Source organism: Aspergillus fijiensis (assembly GCF_003184825.1).
Source record: "Aspergillus fijiensis CBS 313.89 unplaced genomic scaffold BO72scaffold_7, whole genome shotgun sequence".
Classification (NCBI taxonomy): Eukaryota; Fungi; Ascomycota; class Eurotiomycetes; order Eurotiales; family Aspergillaceae; genus Aspergillus; species Aspergillus fijiensis.
The window spans coordinates 540,199-566,284 of NW_024468983.1; the positions used below are offsets into that span (position 1 = coordinate 540,199).

The following is a 26,086-nucleotide window of genomic DNA, read 5'->3' on the forward strand; positions in this document are numbered from 1 at the left end:
TGACTGACTGAATCTTCCATCTCAGATGATCAGGAATTGGTGGCCATTGACTCTGAGTCTGTTCTGTTCTGTTCCATCGCCAAGCTTTCCCCCGGAGGCCAAGAACCTCCCCACATTTTCTTGTTCTCCTACAGTTCCATGCCTTCCTCAACCTTCGAGTCTGTCATGCCATGACGTCTTATTATTCTGCTTGCAGCAGGTGCTCTTTACTGCAAGATGGTTGAATTGACCAAGGTGGGATTAAAGACTTACCCGCTTGTTGTTCTCCTATTTCCTATTCACATTGGCTAGGCCCTTCAATGTCCCTCCCCCATTTCACCCCCACTCCCTCAAGTCAGTGCTAACGCGGGGTAAACTTGAACCGTGCCAAACCCCCATCGTCCATGCAAAATAGTGTTAAGCCATGGGTGCCAAGTGGGCGCCCACCGAAACTCAACCACATGAGTGTTGAACCTTTTACCTTTTGCTTTTCTTGTCTTCACCCACGCCGTGTCTACTACTGCGAACTTATTTTTTTTCTCCGGTCATGTGGTGCCACGCGAGCCAATATGCTGGTGCCAGACCCCAAACATTCCTACCCACTCACTGCTCCTTCTAGCTGAGTCTATGTAACATCACCTTTGGTCCGACTGGTCGGCCGACTCACTAAACCAGGATGCCGTCGCTCGTTCACCGACGGTTTCGCACCAAGTCTCTTCTGACTTGGTCCACACGGGCAGTCAGACTCAAGAGGCATTGGTACAGTCCCTATGGACCAATGGGCTGCTTGTCGAAGGATACATAATCAATTGTATCGGGACCTTTTCGGTTCGTTTAGCCAGCCCGTCCGGGCAATTGGTATCATGCCCTCATCATGCCTTGACTCAAGACTTTCATGCGTCGGGAACCCTTTGCCGATGGACTCTACCCCCGCGCCAAATGCACATTCCCATGGGCCGTCTCACAGCAAAAGCACCGACTCGGATCACTGACCAGTCTGATTCTTCTTGAGTACTGCCGAAATCGGAGATGCTATCTAGTTCCCTTATCATTTCCCGTGTCAATTAGCCCAGTGGCTTAGCTTCTGTTGTGGAGTAATGTCGCATTTCAGCTCCCTCAGAACTTGCGTTCGGGAGCCTGCATGGCTCCAATGAATGTGATGTTGATTGGATCACTCTAGCTCGTCATGACTCGAAAGCTATAACCTGGTTTGGATGCCCTGTCTCTCGATTCAAGGCAACGACAAGCCACGCGCTTGGTCTAGATACGGGCTCAGAAAGTATCATTGCCAAGCCGTTAATGGGTGTGGTGGAAGCTTCGAGTGCCAAGGAGGTGCTTGGAGGAACATGTTTTCTTGGCCCAGTCTCGGCATGGACAACATATTGCTCGCAATCCATGTTTGAGGTGACAGGTTGGGTCGAAGGATAGGCGACTGTAGGTATAACTCGTACGTTGGAGGTGAGCATCGTTCGAGCTACCATACCTCCTGGAGTGAGTATCTAATAGTGCTGAACGGTTTGTGATGCGTTCTCCTGCTGATACGATGAGTACCGAGAGACTCTGCATACTGAATGAGTACAACACCATTGCGAGACTGTAAGCTATCATGCCTGAGGTTTGCAACATCCCCGAAATTGCATATGCAAAACTATTTCTTCAATCAAAACCCATGAGATTCCTGCTCTTTTGACCATACTCTATTGACCGAGATGATGTGAACTGTTTTGATACAGAATGCAAATATATACAAGGAATATGATACAAGGTATGTTCATCACCTCATCGTTTCCGAAGCCGCTTGGACATTCGTCTCGTGGTCGTAGTCTGGGAGGCTTGGAGAATAGCATGCGTGTCCGCATCGTCCTCAGCCTTAATTTTGACGCCATCTTCGCTTGCTGCCCTCTTCAAGGGGATAGCCGTGGCCGTGGTAACCTCCGTCTTGACCTCAACACCGTCATCCTCTCCTTCCTCATCTTTAACCTCCACCTTCACCCCCACCTTGGAGGAAGTCGCCGCCAAGCGATCCGAGAAAGTCCTCAGATTCGCCGTGAAAAGCACACTTTGCGCCCAGCCCGCCTCCTTTCCCCAAAGCTTGCGGAAATGATTCCCCACGGCATCGTACAACACCTTGTTAAGGGACTTATGTGACCCCTTCCCAAACTTGTAATCCCGCTGCGCAATCTGCCAGACTGTACAAACATGTCATGGTCAATGATATCCCTCAGACAAAGAAGCTGAAAGAAAAGACTCACCATGCGTATCAACCGGCACCGCCTCACCCCATCCCAACCCCATCAAACAAACACAGTCCGCGACTTTGGGCCCCACGCCTTGCAACTCCAGCAACTTGGCATGAGCAAGTCGATACCCCTCCCTCCCTTCCTCCTTCCATTCCCCAGCGTCACCCTCACCATCACCACCCAGCGAGCCAGCACGACCCAACGCCACCGACTCAGGATTCCGCAACCCCTCCAACCACCCTTTCTCCCGCTCCAGCGCCACAATCCGCGCCGTCTGACAGATGTACTTGGCCCGGTACCCGAACCCCAGCCCGCGCAGGGTGGCCTCCACATCCTCACCGCCAGCGACCATCATCTCCTCTGGGCCGGGGAAATCGTGGTACGCGCGGCCGTCGACGGTGGCCACGAAGGCGCCGTAGCGCCGGCAGAGCTTCTCGACCATCTGCGAGATGCGCGCGATGTTGTTGTTGCTGCTGCAGATGAAGGCGATGAGCGCCTCCCACGCGTCCTGCCGCAGGATGCGGATCCCCGTGAACTGCGGCGCCTTCTTGCGGAAGTTCGCGTCGTGCTGGGACCACCCCTCGTACAGGGTGGTGAGGTTGGCTGGGAGGTTGAAGTAGGCGGTCAGGAGGGGGAGGATGGATTCGTCATCATCGCCGTTCGTAGGGATAGGGTTGCTGTGTTCGGTTTTAAGTGGAGAGGAGGCTTTTTGTTGGTTTGAGGGGATGGCGGCGGCGGCTTTGGGTGGTGGTGGAGAGGTTGAGATGGTCTTTGGAGGGCGAGAAGGGAGGTAGGTTCGGTAATAGAGGTGGGTGGGGTCTTGCTTCAGGGACAGCAGACGGCCGTGTAGAACGCAGCGCCATTCGTCGCTGTCAGGGACATTGTGCCATCTTTCGAAAGATTGGATAAGCTTCGTGAGTGCTTTATAGGATACAATAGTGCAGCACATGGGGCCCTGAGCGGCGAGGCGAGAAGGGAGGAGGAGTACTGTACCGGAATGATTGTCCACAGCGTAAGGTGGTATTGATGCACAGCTCACTCAAACTCACGGGCAGCTTGCGCCATTCAGAGAAGGCACCTACTGTCATGATGAAAGACAATTGGCCTCGTCAAGCATCCTAAAAAAAGTTTCCAAAAAGTAGTCTGGATGAAGATCGATCCCATGCCTGTAGATACCGATACTGATTCTGCCGCCCACTTGGGGTCCGATAAAGAAGGCGGTCCCGACCGCGCTAACCGTTTTAAGGCGCGCCCGGGCGGCTGCCGCTTGCTTGGTCGCCGCCAGCGAGTTTTCCCTTCCCCAGCGCCGCAGCTCGACCACTCTCCTTCATCAGAGAGACGTCCTTTGCTTTCCATCTTCTCGGTTGCGCTTGAGGTCGCACCTTTGAAACCTCACTTCTTGTCTCAGGTCTGCTTCCGGAGCTTGTTAGTTGTTTCCAGCCGACACTTGCGATCCCAAGGACGAAGGGGGGAAAATAAGGAACTGAAACTATTCTATTTGGAGTTGTTCACAATGAACGGTGATACGTATTCTGCCAGACGTGAGTTATATCCCGGACAACAGCCACGCTTATTGTGGGCTCACTTGCTAACATTGTTTATAAAGCGGAGGCGGGTCGCTCTAGGGATTACTACGTGAGTTCACTGACATGGACAATGTTTATCTCTCGTTCCATCTGTAGCTAGCTAACCCGACCGACGATGTACAGCGCGAGGAGCGTCGCGAACGTGGTGGTGAACGGCCGGAGAGACCGGAGAGATCGGACAGAGGGGACAGACCGGAGAGAGCGGAACGGGGCGAGCGAGGCGAGCGAGGCGACAGAAGACGGTCCAGATCGCCCCATTACAGCTCCCGGGGTGGCTCCCGACGCGAGTTCGAGGCCGACTCGTACTCGTCCAGCCGCGACTACCGCGCCCGAGAACGCGAGGACCGCTACTCCAGCCGCAGAGAAGAGCGCGATTGGGATCGGGATCGAGGCGACCGCCGACGCAGAGACTACGAAGACAGACCCTCTCGCCGCGAGAGGGACCGGGACCTGTTCGAGGAGAGACCCCGACGGGAGGGACGGGACCGGGGTGACCGTGAGCGTGGAGACCGCGCTGACCGCGGCGGTGGTGGTGGCGGCGGCGCCGGCGATCGCGAGCGTGAGCGTGGCGCCGGCGGTGACAGAAGGGAGCGGAAGAGGAGTGCTTCGCCTCCACGCAAGAGGGAGCCTACACCCGACCTGACGGATGTCCTGTCGGTCTTGGATCGCAAGCGCCGTCTGACGCAATGGGACATCAAGCCCCCCGGCTACGAGAACGTCACGGCCGAGCAGGCTAAGCTCTCAGGTAAGCACACCGAATATTGAGTCATGAATCGATCGCAATACTTATCTATATGCAGGCATGTTCCCTCTCCCTGGTGCACCGCGTCAGCAGCCCATGGACCCCAGCCGTCTCCAAGCTTTCATGAACCAGCCCGCTGGCAGCAGCACCGAGACCTCCGCCCTCAAGCCTGCCAACTCCCGTCAGTCGAAGCGGCTTTTCGTCTACAACCTGCCTCCCACCGTCACTGGGGAGGCGCTCCTGGCCTTCTTCAACCTCCAACTCAACGGCCTCAATGTTGTCGAGAGTGTGGACCCTTGTATCTCGGCCCAGGTGTCGACCGACCGCTCCTATGCTCTTCTTGAGTTCAAGACCCCCGGCGACGCCACGGTTGCCCTAGCGTTCGACGGAATCACAATGGAGGAGCACGAGGCTGCCGGCAATGGCGATGCCAACGGCTCGCCGCAGGGGCTGGAAGTGCGGCGACCCAAGGATTACATTGTTCCTAGCGGAGTCGAGCAGGAGTACCAGGAGGGAGTTTTGTTGAACGAGGTCCCTGACTCGCCCAACAAGATCTGCGTGTCTAACATCCCCAACTATATCCCCGAGGAGCCGGTGACCATGCTTCTCAAGTCGTTCGGCGAGCTCAAGTCTTTCGTCCTGGTCAAGGACAGCTCTACAGAAGAGTCCAGAGTAAGTGTTTTTGTGAATGTGTGGTTTTAGCAAATCTGACTCTTCTAGGGAATCGCGTTCTGCGAGTACGCCGATCCTACCGCCACGAGCATCGCTGTGGAGGGGTTGAACGGGATGGAGTTGGGTGACCGACACCTGAAGGTGGTGCGTGCCAGTATCGGAATGACCCAGGCCGCCGGGTTGGACATGGGCGTCAATGCGATGTCCATGTTTGCCAAGACGACATCTCAGGACTTGGAGACTAGCCGTGTGCTGCAGCTGCTGAACATGGTGACTCCTGAGGAGCTTATTGATAACGATGACTACGAAGGTATGTTCTTGTTGCTGGTTCTGGTGGGGGCTTGTGGCTAACCGCCCGGTAGAAATCTGCGACGACGTGCGTGATGAGTGCTCGAAATACGGCCAGATCCTCGAGTTGAAGGTGCCCCGCCCCTCTGGAGGCAGCAGACAGTCCCCTGGAGTCGGCAAGATCTTCGTCAAGTTCGACACGGTGGAGTCGGCCACGAATGCTCTGAAGGCGCTTGCGGGCCGCAAGTTCTCTGACCGGACCGTCGTGACGACGTATTTCTCCGAGGTGAGCAGTCTTCTTCTGGGACATGAATCGGAAAACACTTGCTGACGAGGCTTTAGGAAAACTTCGATGTCAACGCTTGGTAATCGCACCGGTTGTTTTTGTACCGCGTCTTTCCTAAACTCTCTCTTCACGATGCTTCTTAATTGATTTTAGGCAAGTCATGCCCAAGGCCCGAATTGGGAACAGCCGATGCTCAATACCTGTACTGGTGTGGGAAGGGGGGGGAGAATCTCTATAATAGTGGCTTTTTCGACCTAGTACTGGGTTACGATGTATCATAGCGAGAAACGAATACTTGGATCTGATTGTGTGTAGTATTCTGTAGCTGTGATGTCTAGGTTGCAGGAGGTTCCCTCGTTGGCCTCTATGTAACAAGACAAGAATCTTACCTATGAATCTAAAGTGATACCTTGCATAGTCTTTCGGGCTCGAATGAGCAGGCGGACTATGATGTGGATTCTGTTTTAGTATTGCCTCTGGTCTTGGTGTTTAGGGAGTTTGTGGTCCTTTTGGACAGGTGGGTGTTCTCGCTTGTCCTGCTTTCCGCTGTGATAAAGTACACTCAATTGTTATGATGCTCCTGGACAAGGGAATTCTCAATGACACCTGCTCTGCTTGCTAGTCGATTCGAACTGCATATATACTTCACTATTCGAGACAGCCACCGGTTAAGACCTGCTCGAGCAGTCACACACAACCATAGCTCTGAGCGTACCTATCACTACGTATATCACCTCAATGAGGTGACTCGACTCGGCTTGTGCTCCTGCATGAGGTAGGTACAGAGATTTAGTACAAAGCCATATGAATAGACCTAAAGGGCTTCTTTATTGTTCATCCCATGACAAGGTATGCACTGGGACTATACATTGAAATAAAATCGGACAATGGCACCAATACTCTCCTTGCCCTCGGATTTACATCCCATAGATGGTTGAATTCTTCAGCGAAATATACCTGGATAATTGTCTCAGGAAACAATGAATCATATACTCAGTGCTATAACCAGGTACGATAGGAGACAATGCATATATAGCCTCGAGTCCCTGGTAACATAATTAGTTGCCACCCCAAGACCCCAACAGAACCTCCATCACAAACAGACAAGTCCCAGGCCCGGGTCACATACCCCTTACCCAACGGGCATGCAACGGCGTACTCCGTAGCCCGAACTCTATAACTTGCACAGTACAGATCACAGCACGCGATCGCGCGGAGGAGCCCTGAACCACAAATACTAAGACAAGCCACTCATCCCTCCCTCCCATGTTAATCTGCATGTACAGCAGTACTCGAAGTAACATACAGTCCTTGGCCTCACAAAACAGAACACAATTGTCCTACCCAGTCCAACAACAACGACTGTACTGTAATCATTGTGGCGAATCACTAGCCCCAGCCCCAGCACTATATCATGCATCGGTAGACAGTCAGTCACCCCTCATCCAAAGGAAGACTGATCTAGTACAGGTACCACAGACTCTACAAATTACCCCAGACCAAGCCACACAGCCAAAACTTTCCTCCCAAGAACAAAGTCATTCTCGGAGAATTATCGCTCACCCACCTACCCTAAGAAATCGAACCACCTCTAGTGACTACTACACCAATGAAACACCGTAAACCCAGCAACCCTTCCCAACCCAAGCAAACACACACACACACACCACACTCACAAACAAGCAAAGCCTTCCCAACGCCCATGCATACATGCATGCACGCAAGCCTGCGTCCGCACCTGCAACGGTCGTACACCCCATGCACCATGCACCATGCACCCTACACCCTACACGCTACACCCTACACCAAGCCCGAACCAAATCAACTCAAGTCCGATAAAGCAGACGACGGCGACGGCGACAGCGACAGCGACAGCGACAGCAGCGGGGAAATCTGGGCCCCCCCTCAAAACTCAATCTAATTTCCACTGGCACCGGAAGGGCCGAAGAGGGGGGCTTTCCCACGCAACGCAACTACACGGCCAAGGATAAGCGAGCTGCGAGGCCAAAGGAATTGAATTGTTCCTGCGGCGCGCCGGGCGCGGGGGAAAGATACCCGTTAGCGTTAGCGTTAGCGTTAGTCAACTTAGTATTTAGTGTACTGTACCGGTAAGTTAGGTTACGGAGGAAAATGGGGGAATGGGGAGTGAATTCCCACCTGGCACACTCCTGTGTATGCTTTATTAAAGTTTGGGGGGCAGGGGATATTCGTTCGAGTCAAGAGATATGATGGATGATGGGAAGATTGGAACTTGGAGGATTTCTCTTTTCCCCCTCTTTCTGTCTCGCTTGGCTGGCTGGATGGCTGACTGGTTCGGGTAGTTCGGCGGCGTGGGCGTGGGCGTGGGCGTGGTGTATCGGACGGAGGGAATCTTACTTCTCTTCTGGTTTTCTCGGGGAGGAGTCTTACTTCTGATTAAAAGGGTAGGAGAGAATGTACAAAGTAGAAAGATGTGTTCGACAACATAGTATAGTATAGGTTAACAACCAAAGAATCATCCAGGGTATAGGTACAGCCGTGAAAAACATATGCAGTTCGTACAAAATATCACATCAGCACTTTTTTTCTTTTCTCTTGCCGCAATGCTCCGATGTTCACCCAAAAAAGAAAATCCAGACAAATGCCCCATGCTCCTGCTCCATGCTTCAAGAAAATTAGCGTCACTGGGATCCGTGACGTGGGTGTGCCGGCGCAAAGGTCGCTTGCGGATCCCACTCGCGTCCGTGGGCCTGCGACGCGCTCGGCGGCCGAGGCGACGAGAAGCTCATCGTCGGGCTCACGTATCGCGCCTCCTGGCCGTAGCCGTCGTGCTCGGGGCTGCGGGCCCCCGAGGTGCGCGCCGGGCTGGGCGATCGAATCACCGGCTCCGGCGTCTTGAAGGCGGGCGGCGGCGCCCCGGAGCTGTCGAGCATCTCGTAGGCGCGCGAGTCCGGCGTGCGGCGGGCGTCCGCGGAGACGAACTCGTTGGGATGCGAGACTTTCGTCTTGAAGAGGTCGGCCCATCCCAAAAACATCGACGGTCGCGCGAACAGGATGAAATTCCAGAAGCCGACCAGTGACAACAGAATGAGCACCGCCAGGAGGGTGGCCTGGTTGGGCAGCACGTGCTTCACCTCGGAGAAACACTTCTGCTTGTCGCCCTCCGTGGCGACCAGGCATGCCACCCATGGGAGGAACAGCTCGGCGTTGGCGGGCGTCATGGCCAGTTTGTTGTCCATCTCGATGAAGACCACCGCGAAGAAGATGACGTTGCCGATGATGATCAGGATCAGGGTGACACTGCGCCACTGCAGCTGGATGACGCGGCGGACGCGGCGGTAGGCCTGCCGGGCGGTCATGGTGCGCACGCTGGCGCTGTAGGACGGCAGACCCGAGCTGTTGGTCGTGGGGTTCTTGTCGAAGACCGATTTGACGTAGACGTGGATGCAGTACAGCATCGTGGCCAACTGCAGGACCAATGCTGCCGCCGCGAAGGCCACCACGGGAGCCCAGTAGTCCCGGTTGCTGTTGTGCACGTTGATATGACAGGTCCCTCCGAATCGGTAGGACACCCCCGTCAAGCACAGCATGACAGTCAACCCGATGATCGGGATGCCCCAGCCAAAGATGAAGGCGCCCCACATGAACTTCGTCCCCAGCATGACCTCCCAACAAACCTGAAGGTGGAAAGCCAAAGTACGAATGAAACCTGCGCGACTGGGTTAATGCTGGAGCGGACAATTGACCGAGAAAAAGAGATACATACTCCACGACACGGCTACCCAGCCGCCGAACAGAAGTAACGAGCCAGTGAAAGCACACGCGACATCCGAGTACATATCGTTCGGCGTAATGGCGTTGAAACACTGCTCCGGTTTAATCCCTAGAGGGATGATGAAAGCAATCTGCGAGGTCGGTCAACATCGTCCCGTTCCCGTAACTGCTCGCGTGCCTGCGCACTTACCTCGATGCAGCAGATTCCCAGTGTGAAACATATGCTCAAATAGTGACGATTCGTCCATTTGGGAGGCAGGACCGCATATGATACTAAGAGAAAGATACAAAGAGGCAGGATGGCAACCCCAAGCCAGCCGGCGGCCTGGGTCTTGTTGGTCATGTCTAGATAGCCCGTGCGTGATTAGCGGTTGTTCCCTCATATCTTCGACAGATATGCATACCATCACCGTATGTCCATGATGACAATGGGCATGGCAGGCAGCAAGAGACGTTGCCCTGAGCCGTGCTTAATGTTTCACAGTAACGTCCGTCAATGACTGAAGAGAAAGCGCATCGTCAGCGTCGCACACGGGGATGGACCGGAGAAAAACATACATCCACCGGTTGACGGGAAGAATGACTCCTGGTAGAAAGGAGCCGGACATAATCCGTTTAGTGTCGTATTGCTCATGATGTGCGTGCAAGGGCCAATGTCAAGTGTACTCGTCGATCTCAATGGAGGCAGGTGGTGGCGAGATTGTCATGTCCTTTGGGTGGGCGAGATTAATAGGGTTACCAAGCAACAGCAACTCCCGACGTGATACCTCTCCACAAGAGATTCACAGCCGTGCATTCACGGAGCACAATCGATCGATCAGGATTAAGTCACTGCATGTGGACACCGGGCAGATCGAGAGAGAGAGAGAGAGTGTGTGTGTGTGCAAGTGAGAGCGAACGGACATGGGGGGGGAAGGAGGGGGGAGACGATCAGATATACTACTTTCGATTAAACGATGCGCGCTGGGAGACTAGAGTATGGGACCGTCCCGGGGGTGCCACCAGGATCCAGAGATTCGGTTGGGGCACACCTCGAGTTGCCTCTTGCACATCTTGGTTACTCAGTTACTCATACTTTTTTGAAAAGGGTCCGTGTGGAAATCCCACTTTTCCAGTCGATTTCCCTCATTGCGCCGAGCTTAACCTCAGGGGCACGATGGAAAGGTGGAGTCGGTGCAGTGCATTGCACCGACAGGCTTGCTGCGACAACGCCAGGGAAGGAAGTAAAGTTCCACGCTCCGTCGGGGATTCCAATCGACCGTCGAGGTGCATGAATATTGATGGAAGGAATTAGACGAAGAAAGGGTCAGTGTAGCCATTCAGTAGTAGTATCGGTAGGGCACAGCACCGCCTGGTAAAAGCGGGGTTTTTTTTTCGAGGAGAGAGCGAGACTTCGAGAGAGCGAGAGAGGGTAAGATGCCATCGGCGGAGAACAATGTGTCAAGGAGCCCTAAGCCCGGTTGGGTTAATTCACCTGCAGCCTTCTGCATGGGTATAAACCAATGCTCTGCATTATTGGGCAGGCCAAGTGTCGACACGACCCACCGACACCCAAGGATCGGAGACAGAACGTGGGCTGTACCTCATGGGTACATGACTGACGGTCATCAATACCTTGCTCTTACGTAGTATGGTACATAAGTATGGTACATGGCTGCTAGCGAGTTTCACGCTGTGCGTGAGATTCTGAGTCTTAAAGAACCCAAGAACCTCATCCCACATGGTTAGCTCCAATTTTCGGTCTCCTTCTAAAAGAGTCTTCCCATCCCGTTTGTAGTGGCAACCTGAAGCAGGGTTTCCCTCGCCATTTGACGCGCCTGGACGGGTTTCTCTTCCCCGAACAATTCTATTATGTAGTGTGACCACCAGCCTTGTCCATTCCATGGATCGATCCCCTTATCATCAGTAATCGGTTCCCTCCATGGGATGTAACCTTGGGGTAATATTCAGGTTCTCGCTACGTTCCCGAACCAGAGGAAGGTTGCCGACCAGGTGTCAATTCACCTCGGTTGGCTAGGTTTGACGAGCATTGTAGGACACAAGTGACAACCTTGAAGACAGCAGACAGCACTGGCAGGCAGACAGGCAAACAGTGCGGAGTACTGTACGACTCAGATGCCTCCGACTAACCAGGTAAGTGACCACGACCGACCGCGTACCTTACAGACCTCCTCGTATGCGGGCAGGGGTTGTCAGCATTATGGCTGCATGGCTGCATGGCTGCATGGCTGCATGGCTGCATGGCATTAAACTTTGAGCTGGAGTAAAACTAACCCGGGAATGGAAGCCTGTCCTCCCGCTAACGCAACCACTTCCCACGATAGGAGGAGCTGATCAACCATCCTGGTCGGGTCGCTCGGTCAGATTGAAATGTGCGGCCTGAGTTGTTTTGACTTTTTATTGCCCCTGTGCACCCTAACTCTAAACAGATGGTGGCCGCTGTCAAGTTAGCATGCGGTCGTCTACCGAGCATTACATTGCGCACCACAACATGTTTGGAGCGATCTTTTGGCAGACAATAACCTAGCATCGTTAGCAGTGAGTACTACGAGATGTTCTATTAAAAAAGCTAGGCTGCAAGAACATGTACATGTAAACGTACCGTACAAAGTATTTTCGTCAGTCGGAACCCAAATAAGTAAGATGTGTGACACTAGCCTGCTGGACCCAGTCTCTCTCTTGCAGTCTAATATTCATGGATATTAATGGCTCTATGCTCGCTAGTCTCCTCCTTCCCCCCCATTGTGGGATCTAGATCTTTCCCCATCACAATGTGCATTGGCCATTGTTGACTGAACAAGGCTCTCGCGTACGACTCTGCAGCAACATGCTCACCTTCGCGATGTACCCCTCCTACGTAATCATCCAAGGGAGTCTCGTATAAATGGCGCCCATTGACATCGCAGTGCGAGGCAAGGGGTAAATCACTTGTCATGTTAACTGCTTACTGCTACTGCTGGCTCAGCTGTAAGCGTGCGTAGGATGTCTATCTTCGCTGTTCGGTACTGGTCGCGTCTAATACCTGCCGCGCTGCTGCTGATCGACACTGAACTCGGAGGGAGTTTCCACGGTACGAACCTTCACCCTCAACATCGTGTTTCCTTTTTCATTCCGGCAACGGAGGTCAGCCCTGGCTTTTTAGCCTGAGTGAGCTTTTGCGCGATTGAGTATTGATTGACAGAGCCCCTTCACGGTCTTGGTGCAGATAGTGGAGGCAAATAGCTGACGATCATCTTCAAAGTGTTGGTGCTCTGCAAAACCCGGTAGATGGATGGGCCTGCGGATGAATAGGATTTTTTTGAGTTTTGAGCTTTGTGCCGAAAGCTCGCGATAGAACAATTGATTAACCTTATTATTACTGTCTTGTTGTCGCCGGCAACCCATTTTCTTTCCACCCACGGTTTTACGGCACTTCATGCTGCCCGTCACCTCGTGCGGCGATCCCTGTTTTGGTGGTGTTTCTTGTCGCATCCTTGCCAGTTTGCGACTTTGCTCACCCATCAAGCGATGTAATTGCACGATGACTTCTAGAGCACGTCCGGCTTTGGACCTGATACGTAGACTGTCGCAGTCGTCAGGCACTACGGAGTACCTCCCTGCCAACCTGGGGAGTACGACTATATTTGGCGACCAGCGACGGGTGCCTACACAGTACGTCTTCAACACTGACCACCTTCCATCGCCAATTCCACATCCACATCCGCATTTCATCCACATCCAATTTCCTTCCCGCGTGGTTAAGGTTAAAACATGTCCACAATTCCTCGCCAACCGAGAAAAACCAGCGAAATGTGTCGTCATCCCGGGCACCGCTCGCATTCTTCCCGTTCGGCTATGAGCCTGTGGCACACGCTAGACTAAACGCCATTGACGCCCGTTCGTGGAAGTTTCCATCGAAGCTCGCGTTGAGGTTATCGGTTAATCTTGCCGACGGGATCTTGATTCTCCTTTACCCCTTTTTCCACCCCTCCTTCATATTATTATCATTACTCCTACTTTTGACGTTTCCACGCCAATTAGGCTGCTACTACGGAGTACTCTACCTACCTGTTCCCGGACTTGTAAGATTCTGCCTTGAAACAGGCAGATCTCGTTGCTTTTTGTCTACGATATGCACCAGTTGCAGCGACTAGTATACGGCTCCGGGACGCTAATGGATCTGCAACTACCTGAAAAGACAAGACTTTGAGAAGCAAAGATGATCGCCATCTGCAAAACGCAACCTGTGCCGCAACAGCAGTAGTAGTCTGGCAACGTCACTGCTGAGTGAGGCATATCTTGCAGTTGGAGAACCCGGCAGGTACCGGAGTAGAGTGGATGGAGAGACAAAACACACAGGATCAGGTCGAGGATTTGGACTCGCCATCAAGAGCGAGTTTCTCGTATTCGGAGATTCTTATCCTTGACAAACTTCTGACTGAGCCTGTTATGCCTCTGTAACATCCCAGGATTCACCAAGAACCCTAAAGGATGCAAATTAATGCCAATGGTCCTGCTAGGGCTCGAATCCAGAGTAAGAACTATAGCACGTTGGCCAGGTACAGTACCGTACATACAGTGCAGGGTGCATGGTGTATTGAAAGGATTGCGTTTCTAATTTCTTCCCCCGCTGCTTACATCTCATTTGTGATACGTATTTACGGAGACAATGAAGCCACCAAACCAGCGGATGACAGTCTAATGAGAATACGCGGGGGGAGGCAAAAACGGGCTTATTCTCGGCCAGCAAGGATTTCTCGCAGGATTTCTCGCTATTGTCAATATCGAATCCCACCATTTGATTCTCGTCTGCGACCACTTTCCGGCTGGCATCTCTCGTGCTCATTGGCCACATTCACCCCTACCAAGGGATTGCGTACGTCAATGTCATTTGACCATCGTTGTCCAAACGAGGCGGAGTGACATGACAGGAAAATGATTTAGCAGCCAGCTTCTCAACCTGGGGCGATCATGCGATAAGAGCACGAAGCGTTGATGCCAACGACGAGGGACAGGGAAGGGAGCCTTCGCCTGTGCGTTGTGCGTCCGTCCCCTTGAAAATGGCCCAGCAAATCCACTGTTTCCTCCAGCATCCAAACGGTCAATTGGCTTCCCATGCAAACCAATCAGTGAGGGAGAGTCTGGGCTTTGCGTGATGGCGGCAGGAACAGGGCTCGGCGACAGGGCAAATCCCGGCTACTCATAGGCTCCGTCTCAAACGTGCGTGCGTGCGTGCGTGCGCCCGCGGGTCTCGGACTCCCAAGATCTCACTTTATCCGATCTCACTCTCGGTGCGATAGTGCAGTGCTATAGTGCTATATCATTCTTCACTATAGATGGGGTTTTCAGCTCAGCTCTTTTGCCCCCGCCTCTCCTCCATTTTGAACCCTTTCTCCGTGCTTCTGATTTGACCGCACCCCTCTGTGTTCAGACGCTGCTTTCCCTTCTCAACCTCGAATCATCATCCGTTGTGCGCTTGCAACTGTGCCAACCATGGCCGCCTGACGTTATATGATCTTCGTGATCCCTGAACTGTCGATGGCTTTTGGGTTGTGTCTGAAACTTCCGTCGCCTGTGCAGCAGCCTCTTAAGCGCGATAAAGAGATTGAGTGGCTGCGATCCTGCACGGACTTTTTCTCCCTCTTCCCTCTTCCCAATGCCATTGCCTCGTACCCACTTTGTGACGGCCACGAATGACGATTCGGGGTGTGGTGCCGACGGTGCACTCTTCCACGAGCTGGCTGGATTTAGTGTTCTCGATGGATTTGTGATACATCACGACACGTCCCCACAACGTCCACTCTAGTACTCCGTACTGTGTACTGAAGATTGACTCGAGCAGCACGGGAGGGGCGGGTGTGACTCAGTGCTGTTCAGCAACCGACGGTTTTGTCGAGCTTGATTCCATCGCTCCATATGACATGAACCGGGGTTCTCGTGCCCCGACTGCTATGTGCTAGAACCATCTCTTACCTTCCGAGGCTTGATTAATTATTCAAGGTTGTCGTGCCTTTGACCAGGCATCGCAGACGATGTTCTACAGGAAGAATGTCGCTCTTCCATCTCTTCAGCCATTCGCTCCAGCTGACGGCAGCGGCAGCAGCTCCCCTCGACACGAGGCGAGATGATATCGATCCTGCAGGTCTCGATCACCAGGTTTATACTCCGATCCAGCCAGAACGGCGGTGTGATTGCTGCATGATACGTGATCTGATGTGTTCCAGGATGGCGGGGTTTCATCCCATCATGACAGTACTATGGGGCGTGCAAAGCAGGCACGTTGCTGTTCTCGACGTGCTCTTCCACTTCGTAAGCCAGGGGTATGCTACACGAAGGTAACTTCGTACCTGCATACGACGTGCCGGAAGAACAGCATCCAGGTTCATGCTTCGATAGCTCCTGTTGAATCTGACTTTGGAGTAGGGTCATCGGCGTTTCCTCCCATATACGGACTGCAAGAACGCCCAGGTGCATATCACGTCTCACAAGCACATACCTGATCACGAAATGCATCACGTAGTGAGTACAAAACTGCACGGCTACATCGTTCGCGCCACGAAGCTCTGGTACATCTACGGTAGGATCGAGTCGGGTTACACAGTAGCGAAGACAAAGCACTCGTGAATCTACGACCTCAGACGGAGTACTACGAAAGTACAAGAATAAAAGCAACCAGACCATAGAATGTTTTAGGATCCTGTAGACGAAGAAAACTTCAAACAAGTTATGGTTCATTCCAATCTCAGCTATGCTAACCACTTCAACATATCTAACCGAGTCAAAGAGAAGAAATCTATCTGAAGTGAGAATTAGCACGTTGTGTCCAAGTCCCAAATCGGCAGAGCAACAGCAATAAAGGTTGGTGTTGAGATCAGAAGTCCAGTTAGATCATCGAGAATAGACCCAGAGACCGGGTAAGGTCCCCAAATCTACCTCTGACATAAGAGGTACCAGAAAATAAATAAAGTAAGGTGTGTTTCATCATTGTGAAAGGCGAAGATTTGCACGGGGTGAGTTCATGGGCAGTACTAACCTGGTGAGCAAACACCGAGGGAGAGTCGCGTTGCTGAGAAAGACAGCACACGAGATCTGTGCCTCGGATGATTTTGATGGAGAGAGAGAAAGCAACATAAGCTCATCCAAATCTTCCGCCCAAAGGGTGAGGGCGTTGTCGTTGTCGTTGTCAAAAACAAAAGTCAAGGTATAACCCGACAGTAGCAGAAAAGAATAACAAAAAAAAAAAAAACTTTCAAGCCAAGAATAAAAAGGAAGGCGCCCGACCCTCCCGCCAAATAAGCGAACTTTTTTCTGCCTGTATCACATGACCATACCCACAAACCCACGAAATTGAAGGTCATGTGACCCACGATCCCAGAATTCTGACCCCAGCTGATTCATATTTGATCCCTCGACAACCACCACCAGCCGTTTTTTGCGTCCCGACCAGAACAACACCACCCTTCGACAACCAACCCCCCCTTTCACCACACAAACAAAATGGGTCGTCTTCACTCCAAGGGAAAGGGCATTGCGTCCTCCGCTCTCCCCTACAGCCGTGCTCCCCCGGCCTGGTTCAAGGCCTCCTCCGAGCAGGTTGTTGAGCAGATCTGCAAGCTCGCCAAGAAGGGTGCCACCCCTTCTCAGATCGGTGTTGTTCTCCGTGACAGCCACGGTGTTGCCCAGGTTAAGCACGTTACTGGTATGTTGTCTTTGAGGAAAAGGGGGTTGCAGAGTTTTTGCTAACGAGGAGGGAAACAGGTAACAAGATCCTCCGTATCTTGAAGTCCAACGGTACGACCATCACCATTCTGAGTTCCGGAACCCCAGTTGCACCAGTACCTTGAGATCCGTTGGAAGTTGAATTGGAAGATGGATTGGCTGGGATGGAGCGAGAGGAAGTCATGCGCCGGGATTGAAACACATCCACATTGGTTCGACAGCGTGGACGGATGGGCGCTGGTCGCTTTCGCACCTTCACTCCCGTCTACCTATAGACGGTAGCGGGAGGAAGACACGAAAGACAAAAAGACGCAGGTTGAAACTACACCGCACCGTCTTGAGGGAGGGGAGGGGGCGAATCGAAAGAACATTCCCCTCCCCGACACTAGCACCACCATCGATCGCATCCTCAACTCCCGCACACCACTCCCATCAACAACTTCAATTTCAACATTTCTCCACGATCTCAAAACACTGGAGGGAAGGGAAATACCGACCCAGAAAGAAAACCCATGGTCCAATTCACTTTGCGCACTATGGTGTTTGCTTCGCTGGGTCGCTTCCCAAAAACCCCGTATTGCCTCTGCTTGGTCAAAACCTAGGCTGACAGAGTGATTTTCCCCAAAACAGGCCTTGCCCCCGAGCTTCCCGAGGACCTGTACCACCTCATCAAGAAGGTATGTTCTTTATTCTCCGGAAACGAAAAGAAAATTAAACTAATGATGAATAAGGCCGTCGCCGTCCGCAAGCACCTTGAGCGTAACCGCAAGGACAAGGACAGCAAGTTCCGCCTGATTCTCATCGAGTCCCGTATCCACCGTCTGTCCCGCTACTACAAGACCGTCGGTGTCCTCCCCCCCACCTGGCGCTACGAGTCCGCCACCGCCTCCACCCTCGTTGCTTAAGCGACTTGACGTCGTTGGGTCTCCTGGGTCTGGGTTCTGGTGTGGTTGTGACTTGGCCTTCGTGGTTGGTTCTTGTCTTCTGTTTTTCCCTTGTGTGTGATCTGGAAAGGGTTTCGATAGGGGAAAATGGGGTCTATGTTCTGGCTATGATCAAGTCATGAATATCAAAATTTCTTCACGACCACTTCTGGTCTTTTTTGTAGACGTAGATTGTTCTCTCGAACGTAGTGTGTGTATCTGTCCAAATGTGCTCAGGAAAACTGAACCAGGTTCATCCAACATCTATACATCTATGCATGCACCACTCAAAATCAACATACCAACGCCAACAAAGCGTACCCCCCAAAGCCAAGTCCTGATAGACCATCAAGACCCAGCAACCCTCACCTCCCGCGCAACCGCATTACACAACTCGACCCTCACTCCGGCCCCGGAAAGCACATGGATCCACAACCGCTGCGTATCGCTCAGCCGATCATTCTCCGACTTGACCTCCACGAACATCACCTCCCCGAACCGCCCTTTCTGCTCAGCTAACTTGCCAGCCTGCCGGCCCTCTTCACCCGCATCAGCAGCAGCAGCACCACCACCCAACCCTGTTCCTGGCTGTTCCGCGTCGTCAAAAACCCTCCAAACCAACAAATCCGGCACCCCGCCACCCCGTACCGAATACTCCTGCGCGAGCACCTTGCAGATGGCCGCGAGGGCCTCGCCCGGAAAGCACCGCACCAGCTCGACGAGGTCGTCGAGGGCGAAGGACCAATCCAGGCCGACGGCGCAGGTCTGCGTGGGGGATTCGCGGGCGTGGACAGCGCGGAGGAGGCGCTCGGCGGCGCCGGGAGTGGTGAGCTCGGCGAGGCGGTGGTTGATCTCGCTGGCGCGGGTGGGGTAGAAGGCGTCGGTGTGGAGGTCGAGCGGGGAGGTCTGGAAGGGGGTCTGGAAGACGTTGGGGACGTAGGTGGTGAAGAGGATGTCGTAGAAGAGGTAGCTGAACTTTTCGCCGCCAAAATCAATCAAAGGTTAGTTGGTGGGTGTTTTGAGTATAGGGTCGGGTCGGGTCGGGAACATACCAAGGTTCTGACGATGCCTCCTTCGGAGTGATAGCCTTTCCACCCTTGTTCCCGGTACCAGTTCAGACACATGGTCTCGACGCGGCATTCGCCGCCTTCGCGCTCGTCGACCCAGACGGTCGGACGGCCGCGGCGGGTGCTGTTACTGTGATTGCTACTGTTGCCGTTGGCGGCGGACGGCGAGTCGGCAGTCTCCCAAACAGACGCCGGCTCCGGCTCGACGATCTGGATGCCCGCGATGGTGCGCTCGGCGGGCTTCGCCAGCCGGACGTGCCCGAAATTATGCTGCTCGCGCTTCACGATCTTCAACGCTCGCTCGAGCTTCATGATGCGTTTCTGCAGGTCGTAGTGGAAGATCAGGTGGCAGTTGGGGTCCTCAAGCCCCGTCTCGCACGTCCGCAGCGCGACCCGCCGCCAGTGTTTCCGCTGCGCGTCCTCGCTGCGCCCCTCGAAGGAGGTCAGGGCCCACATGTAGTGCTCCTCCAGCAGCGCCTTGCGCTGATACCAGGCCCCGCGGCGCGCGGCGTGGAATAGCCGCTGGTCGAGAAGCTCCGTCAGCAGCCGGTGCTCCTCCTGGTGTTCCTTGAAGCGTCCGAGCGGGTGCAGACCCTTGTGGATGATCCGCGTGTAGACCCAGGCGGGCGAGAACCGCCGGAGGTACGCCCCCTCGCCGTATTCGTAGATGGTTTCCTCCTTGCGCTGCTCCTCCGCCAGCAGGGCCCGCCACCGGGGGTAGACCTTGTAGGCGAGGTCTTTGATCCGGGTCAGGTGTTCCACCGTGGGGGTGCCGCTGAACTCGAGAATGTTGTCGATCTGGAACTGCGTGCGCAGGGCGATCTCGAACTCGAGCAAGAACGCTCGGGTCGGGAAGATGGAGCTGGACCGGCACACGATATACTCCGGGAACTTCTTGCGGGAGATCTTGGCGAGGATGATGGTCGTGAGGGACTTTTCGGTCCATTCGGTGGAGCGGTAGAAGACCAGGTGGACGCGCTCGAACAAGGCGAGTGGACCTGCTGATAGCCGGATGCAGTCGCCCGTGTAATCGAAAATCTTCTGCATGAAGTGGTCGTCTCGATTGAGACCGTTGAATACTGCAGTGGCTGGTTTACTGTTCCAGCCCAGACCGGTCTGTTTCTGACTGGATCGGTGCAGAGCGGCAATGAGTTCATTCTTACTCTTGCCCTGCACCTTGGCTTCCTTGGCGAGCATCTTCAACTCATCAAGAAGTAGCAAGGACGAGGCCTCTTCGAGGGTGGTTATCTGATCCATGTGCTCGGCGAACCTAAACTCGCCCGTCAAGCGTAGCGAAGGCGCTGGGTCGATATCCGCGGGGTTTTCACCCGTGGACAACGGGCAGGAAGAGGTGGGAAGACAGCGAGGATGTCGCAGCGAGGTCACCACCCGGGGCATGTCTGCGATATCCGAGTAGTAGCCCAGCCGGTTGATGCGATGCCAGGCGGACGTCTTCCGAAGGAAGAGGCGCACATACCTAGAGAAATCACATTAGGCACTACCAAGATGCTGGTTGATACAATGAAACTCACAAGTACTGAGCCTCGTAGTCCAGCTCCTGCCATTGTTTAAAGACCTCCATCTCCACCTCGTCGAACAGATGCGCCTCCTCATCCAGCACAGTCTCCAGCGCCAGATTGAACGCATCTACGTAGATGGAGCTTCGCCCCTTGCGCCACTTGCCATCCTGCAACCTCTGGTGGAGGTCGGGCTCGTCCTGGCTTGCCAGTCGCGCAGCCTCGTATTCCTCGATTGCCTGGCTATCATCCTGAACGGCCGGCAGGGACGATTCCAGCTCCGTTTGGCTATTCGACACCGGGAAGTCGGTATCATGTTCAATTCCGGACTCGGCTATGATAGGATAAGAGTCAACCCGGTCGAGGGTTGGTACCCCGGAGTCTTTCGACAGCGGGGCATCAGACGACGACGACGTCGACTCAGGAGTGTTCTTCGAATGACCGCCCGCAATTTTTATAGCCGGGGTGGCGGGCTTATCGTCAGCGGCGGTCTTTCTGCGCTTCGCATTCGGACGCTGGGTATCCCAGTAGTCCAACAGGGACATACTGTCGGAGAGATACAAGCATCGATCTCGCTTGCCCTTAACGCATGGCCCGCTAGGCCGTGTCTCCGTGGTAAATGAATCTGAGGTTTTGCACTGCTTGACTTGCGAGGGAAGGAAAAAGCGTGACGCGAGCCGACACGAAGTCACATGATCTATAGTACCGAAACGGACAGACATCAGTTTGCACAGTTTGCAAAGCAGCGCGGGCGTCGGCGCAAGTTGATCGGATCTTCAGCTGAAATCCATCTTGTTCAGCACTCAGTCAAACCATTTTACCTGCTTTCCCTTATTCTGCATACATAACCTCAAATAGAATAAACACAACAGAGCAATAGACACAGATTCCTCCCCCCTTGCTTAATCAGTACCTCACAATGACCGACTCCAACCCAGTAAGGAACTCCTCTCCGAGACGGTACTATGGAATGATGGCAATCCAAACCCCACACCGGCGGAGCCCATGATGGGAGAGACACACAAGAGAGAGAGAGAGAGACAATTGCAAGCTCAGTAGCTCCGCTTTCTCTCAATTCCCTTCAGCCAATATTTTTTTAATTTTCCCTTTCGGCAACTCTATTGTACAATCCTGCCTCCATCAACTTGATTTCTTCCTTTTCTGTTTGAACCACAAATCGGGAATCAGAATCCCCTAACCTCACCAGTTCCCCGCAAACGGTTCTTCCGCGACCGAGCCTGCAGCTTCAGCTTCAGCTCCAACAGCAGAAGGAGAAGCAGCGATAGCCACTCCTACTCCCCAACCACAGGACCAGCAACAAGACCAAGGCCAAGCCCAACAGCAACAACCTCAGTCCAATCCCCTCCCGGCAACAACAGCAGCAGCAGCAGCAACAATGGCCGCCGACTCAACCTCCGCCAACACCCCGACCGCAGACTCCGCCGCCGCGACACCCACCAACACCACCACCACCGCCGCCGCAGCAGCAACAACAGCCACCGCCAACGGCTCCCAAATCCGACCGGGCGGTGCTCCCGCCCGCGTCTACATGAACGAGAAGATCGTACCGTATCTGCTCGAAGGGATGAAGAGCGTCGCGAAGGAACAGTACGTAGTTCCCCCCTCCCTTGGGCCCAACGCAATCGAAGAAGAAGAAGAGGAAATAGAAAAAAGCTAACACTCAAACCAGACCCCCGAATCCCCTCCGCGTACTCGGCGAATTCCTGATTCAGAAAAGTAACGAACTCGAGCAAGGGGGCGCAACAGCAGCAGCAACGAAAACCCCGGAGTAAGGAAATCTTACACTCCAGCAAATACAATAACCAGGCGATATGAAGTAATGCGCACATATGATCGTTTTGGATTTATACAGCTGGACCCATAAAGAAAACAAAGTGCGTTTGGCGTGTAATGCGAATTTATGATGAGACGATATGATCTAGACACAAAAATGGGAGCGAGAGAGCATGCTATGATGCCCATTGAGATAATATCTACAAGGTTTGGGGTTTTCACTGTGCTGGCTGTGCTGGTGAATTTCTGGGAAAAAAGGTCCCTTGGTGGGTAGCTTGAGGCCTTGAGTTGGCTCATCGCTCGAGAGTGTGAAGAAACACAGGCACTTGGGGAGAGTCCTGCTTCAACGTGCTGAGGAAAGGTGCATTGTCAAGATTGTGAGGTGTTGGCCTTCATTTCGAGCTGCGCCAGGGTCGCCAGAGTGCCCTGCTCTGCTCTCACCTGGCGCAGGAGAGAGCACTGCAACCAAGACTCCAGATCGAGCTGCATTTGGCCACGGACGATTCCCAGGCTTGAGGCTCCCTGCTGCGGATGTATAGTACTTATAGTTTTGGAGATCTAGCGTTAATGACCGATAGCTACGTGTGTCACCATGGGTAGGTCGCACAAGGGATCGGTAGAACTACCAGGACTCCCATGTAGAACGAGCATCACTGCAATGCGCATAGAATGTAAAGAGCTGGCTTCATCACCGAGACAACTGTTAATTCCACTAAAATCGAACTACCCATGACTAGATGTACCTAAAGCCGTACCATATGACCTGCAGTTAGCAAACTGGGATTGGACCCGCAGCAATCATCATGCTCTCTGAGTCACCCCCGTGATGCAAGGAGTTCGGCCTGTCGGTCGGTCGGTCGGTCGGTCGGTCGGTCAACTCTCAGCCAGGCAAGGTGAGCCGGGGGTCCAGCTCAGATTTCCCCTTCAGATCAGTTCTGGTGCTATAATAATCAACAATAACAATACTCCAGATCAAAACAAGGAACCTACCGTTCCGAATCTTCCCAGGCTGTGCGTCGCAAGAGGTAGCCTTGTGAATTGGGGTCGTATTTACGGGAATCTCTTCTCAGGCCGAGCATTAAAGGTATCTGCACAGACAGAAGATGCTGTGCAGTGTTTGCTGTCTTCCGTGGCTATACTACAACGCACAGCAGTACACCCACGCAGACATGGCGGTCGCAGAGAAGCCACCGTCGCAAGACTGTTTCCGCACTTCTTGCACTGCAAAATTTGCTCGGTCGCGGGTCCAGAGGAAACCTCTCCCAGGGCGCGACGAACAGCCTGGAGCAGATCATTTAATGGTAGAAGCTTTTTCTTTTCTTTTCTGGCCGCATACAATCGAAGAAGTCGTTACGTGTAAAGAGAGTTGTATAAGACGCAATAGACGCAAAATAGGCGAACAGCTGACTGAAGACTGAAGACTGACTGAAGACTGACTGACTGACTAGTAGCGAGATAACGACCAAGTTTCCGGAAGGGCTGAGGAGTGAAATGTAGCAGTGCTGATCCATCTGACAATCCGAGGAATTACAACGTTATTGTGTGTAAAGATCTTGTTCTGTTCTCTTCTTCTCCCTTGCCGCCATGCTTTTTTCACCGGTAGTTGCGCGAGCGAATTAACAAAAGAAAACATCAGTAAGTGTGACCGAGGAGCGACGAAACCACAGAGAATTCTGTTCTTGCTGTCCACGAGAATGATTTTCTGGTCTTTCTCTCAACTTTTCTTTTCACACGCTTAGTCTGGCGGTCGAATAGGCCGACGATGTTCGATGGCGCTCCGAATTCGCCCGAGGCTGGCATGTGAACGTGATGATTCCCTTGGCTTATATTGCTTTCCTGGTATAAGACAACACAGAGACGTCCCTATCGTGGCCCTTCGAGCCCATTTCCATTCATCCAGGGGTATTAAAAGAAAAAAGGGGGGAACCATTCCAAAGAACAGGGGGAAGTGACGGGGATGGTGACTTGAAACAAGGGGTGTGGTAAGGTGTAAAGAGGAAAAGAGTGAAGGGGAACGCGGAAGGCCTAGATAGGCCTGGGAGGGAGAACGTGGCATGACCTCGATTCAACCACCCATGTCTGATCAGTCCACCTACCTGGTGCTGTAACGGTCATCGCCGCCACGGGGTTCGTAGGAGCGACCACCGCTGCCGCTGCCACCACCACCACCGCTACCACCACCACCGGCATAGGGCTCACGGGCAGGGGGAGCAGATCCATAGCTGGCAGGGTTGGCATCGCGATCGTAGTAACCACGGCGATCCTCACCACCACCACCGCCGCCGCCACCACCGCCACGACGCTCCTCACCACCGCGGCGCTCATCGCGGCTGTAACGGTCCTCACGACCACCGCCCGAAGCATAACGGTCGATGCCACCACCGCCACCGCCACCGCCACCACCACGGTAACCATAGTCATCACGGTAGTCACGGCGACCGTAGTCGCGGTAATCACGACCACCGCCGTAGTCGCGGCGGTCACTGTAGGAATCATAGCGGCCATAGCGGTAATCGTCGCCGCCACGACGCCAGCTGCCACCGTAGCCACCACCACGGCGGTCATCATAGCGGTCACCACGGCCACGGGGACCTCCACGGAAGTCTTCTATAGTCAGTATTAGATTTTCAGTTCTTCACACGTAAAGTAAGGAAACTCGAAGCATACCACGCTTGGGGGGACCGAAGTATTTGCCAGGGGTAGGGGTTCTGGGACGGCTACGACGAGCCTTCTCGATGCTCAGGGTACGTCCCTCAATGACCTCACCCTGGAGACCCTCCTTGGCGGCATCAGCCTGCTCGGCGGTGACCATCTTGACGAAGCCGAAGCCACGAGACTCCTTGGTGTGAGGGTCGACCATGATCGAGCAGTTCTCGACGTCACCATACTTCTCGAAGAGACGCGAAATGTCCGACTCGGTCAGACGGGGGTGGATGCCGGTGACGAAGAGGTTAGATCCAGTGTTGAGGGCGCCTTCTTCATCGTCATCCAAAGGAGGCTTGCGGGTATCAACAGGGGGGCTAAGCATGTGATGGTCTCGAGGTCAGCTGGTTGCCCAAGGGGGGAAAATCGCCACCCGTGGGTGACGGTGATGCAAGCTGCTTCCTCGAAGCTCTTGTCTGGGGTAAACGCACCGGTCATCGACGCGTCCGTTGGGAGAACGGCTGCGGGTGCGGTCGCCGCGCGGCTCATCGCGAGGAGATGCGCTGCGGTCGCGGGTGAAGCGAGGTTCGTCTATTCAGTTGCGAAGAAGAAAAACCAGCATCAAGGATTAGCCGTGTGATTGCGTAGTTACCCGGACGATCAGCAGCCCGGGCTGTGAAGGCGATAGCTTTGACATACCGTCGTAGCGACCGTTCTCGTGATCGTACTCTGTAGCCATGATAATGGTTTTTGTGAAGAAACAGGGAGAAAAATCGGCAGAGGTTGAATGGGTCGAGGAGAGCGCGCGCGACGCTGAGAATGAGGAATGGGAAGCTGAAAAATTCAACGACCGATTACGATTGCGTTCAAACACGGGCAGAGAAGAAACTCAAAAGAT

At 53.7% G+C, this 26,086-nt stretch overlaps 8 protein-coding genes across 8 annotated transcripts; 4 read left to right on the forward strand and 4 right to left on the reverse strand.

Annotated features, from left to right (window-relative positions):
* Positions 1–1,603: 1,603 nt before the first annotated feature.
* BO72DRAFT_444951 (8-oxoguanine glycosylase OGG1) lies at positions 1,604–3,314 on the reverse strand. Its single transcript, XM_040943932.1, has 2 exons — positions 2,232–3,314; positions 1,604–2,168 (listed from the first exon to the last, which is right to left on the reverse strand). The coding sequence occupies exons 1-2, from the start codon at positions 3,166–3,168 to the stop codon at positions 1,759–1,761; spliced, it is 1,347 nt and encodes a 448-aa protein (XP_040804961.1). The 5' UTR covers positions 3,169–3,314; the 3' UTR covers positions 1,604–1,758.
* A 212-nt stretch (positions 3,315–3,526) lies between these two features.
* Positions 3,527–6,103, forward strand: BO72DRAFT_524898 (splicing factor u2af large subunit). The gene is made up of 7 exons (XM_040949919.1): positions 3,527–3,760; positions 3,826–3,854; positions 3,929–4,550; positions 4,606–5,219; positions 5,268–5,529; positions 5,582–5,793; positions 5,850–6,103. The coding sequence occupies exons 1-7, from the start codon at positions 3,733–3,735 to the stop codon at positions 5,874–5,876; spliced, it is 1,794 nt and encodes a 597-aa protein (XP_040804962.1). The 5' UTR covers positions 3,527–3,732; the 3' UTR covers positions 5,877–6,103.
* A 2,227-nt stretch (positions 6,104–8,330) lies between these two features.
* On the reverse strand, positions 8,331–10,280 carry gprM. The gene is made up of 5 exons (XM_040940155.1): positions 10,105–10,280; positions 9,951–10,046; positions 9,737–9,891; positions 9,539–9,677; positions 8,331–9,481 (listed from the first exon to the last, which is right to left on the reverse strand). Exons 1-5 carry the CDS (start codon positions 10,178–10,180, stop codon positions 8,454–8,456), a joined length of 1,494 nt encoding a protein of 497 aa, XP_040804963.1. The 5' UTR covers positions 10,181–10,280; the 3' UTR covers positions 8,331–8,453.
* A 6,742-nt stretch (positions 10,281–17,022) lies between these two features.
* On the forward strand, positions 17,023–18,332 carry BO72DRAFT_483567 (40S ribosomal protein uS15; the record flags this gene model as incomplete). The annotated part of the gene is made up of 4 exons (XM_040947810.1): positions 17,023–17,224; positions 17,284–17,316; positions 17,875–17,921; positions 17,976–18,332. The coding sequence occupies 4 exons, from the start codon at positions 17,023–17,025 to the stop codon at positions 18,147–18,149; spliced, it is 456 nt and encodes a 151-aa protein (XP_040804964.1). The 3' UTR covers positions 18,150–18,332.
* Positions 18,333–18,361: 29 nt separating this feature from the next.
* Positions 18,362–21,375, reverse strand: BO72DRAFT_422120 (fanconi-associated nuclease 1). The gene is made up of 3 exons (XM_040942800.1): positions 20,767–21,375; positions 19,220–20,711; positions 18,362–19,142 (listed from the first exon to the last, which is right to left on the reverse strand). Exons 1-3 carry the CDS (start codon positions 21,294–21,296, stop codon positions 18,516–18,518), a joined length of 2,649 nt encoding a protein of 882 aa, XP_040804965.1. The 5' UTR covers positions 21,297–21,375; the 3' UTR covers positions 18,362–18,515.
* An 889-nt stretch (positions 21,376–22,264) lies between these two features.
* On the forward strand, positions 22,265–22,502 carry BO72DRAFT_346149 (DPY30/SDC1 family protein; the record flags this gene model as incomplete). The annotated part of the gene is made up of 2 exons (XM_040940665.1): positions 22,265–22,359; positions 22,442–22,502. Coding segments are annotated over 2 exons (156 nt in total), but the record flags the coding sequence as incomplete, so codon positions are not given.
* A 730-nt stretch (positions 22,503–23,232) lies between these two features.
* BO72DRAFT_265185 (uncharacterized protein) lies at positions 23,233–24,093 on the forward strand. The gene has a single exon (XM_040940156.1). The coding sequence runs from the start codon at positions 23,372–23,374 to the stop codon at positions 23,903–23,905; it is 534 nt and encodes a 177-aa protein (XP_040804967.1). The 5' UTR covers positions 23,233–23,371; the 3' UTR covers positions 23,906–24,093.
* A 544-nt stretch (positions 24,094–24,637) lies between these two features.
* BO72DRAFT_370198 (RNA recognition motif domain-containing protein) lies at positions 24,638–25,927 on the reverse strand (the record flags this gene model as incomplete). The annotated part of the gene is made up of 4 exons (XM_040940947.1): positions 24,638–25,152; positions 25,213–25,565; positions 25,680–25,779; positions 25,888–25,927. 4 exons carry the CDS (start codon positions 25,925–25,927, stop codon positions 24,638–24,640), a joined length of 1,008 nt encoding a protein of 335 aa, XP_040804968.1.
* Between the last annotated feature and the right edge of the window lie 159 nt (positions 25,928–26,086).

Coding starts and splice junctions, on each gene's coding strand:
- BO72DRAFT_444951 (XM_040943932.1), bottom strand. CDS start 3,168: ATGTGCTGCACTATTGTATCCTATAAAGCACTCACGAAGCTTATCCAA. Junction 2,169..2,231: donor GGTGCCGGTTGATACGCATG/GTGAGTCTTTTC, acceptor ATGTTTGTACAG/TCTGGCAGATTGCGCAGCGG.
- BO72DRAFT_524898 (XM_040949919.1), top strand. CDS start 3,733: ATGAACGGTGATACGTATTCTGCCAGAC. Junction 3,761..3,825: donor TGATACGTATTCTGCCAGAC/GTGAGTTATATC, acceptor TTGTTTATAAAG/CGGAGGCGGGTCGCTCTAGG. Junction 5,220..5,267: donor GCTCTACAGAAGAGTCCAGA/GTAAGTGTTTTT, acceptor TGACTCTTCTAG/GGAATCGCGTTCTGCGAGTA.
- gprM (XM_040940155.1), bottom strand. CDS start 10,180: ATGAGCAATACGACACTAAACGGATTATGTCCGGCTCCTTTCTACCAG. Junction 9,678..9,736: donor TGGGAATCTGCTGCATCGAG/GTAAGTGCGCAG, acceptor CCGACCTCGCAG/ATTGCTTTCATCATCCCTCT. Junction 9,482..9,538: donor CTGGGTAGCCGTGTCGTGGA/GTATGTATCTCT, acceptor CCAGTCGCGCAG/GTTTCATTCGTACTTTGGCT.
- BO72DRAFT_422120 (XM_040942800.1), bottom strand. CDS start 21,296: ATGTCCCTGTTGGACTACTGGGATACCCAGCGTCCGAATGCGAAGCGC. Junction 20,712..20,766: donor GACTACGAGGCTCAGTACTT/GTGAGTTTCATT, acceptor TGATTTCTCTAG/GTATGTGCGCCTCTTCCTTC. Junction 19,143..19,219: donor GAGGCATCGTCAGAACCTTG/GTATGTTCCCGA, acceptor GGCGGCGAAAAG/TTCAGCTACCTCTTCTACGA.
- BO72DRAFT_265185 (XM_040940156.1), top strand. CDS start 23,372: ATGCAAGGAGTTCGGCCTGTCGGTCGGTCGGTCGGTCGGTCGGTCGGT.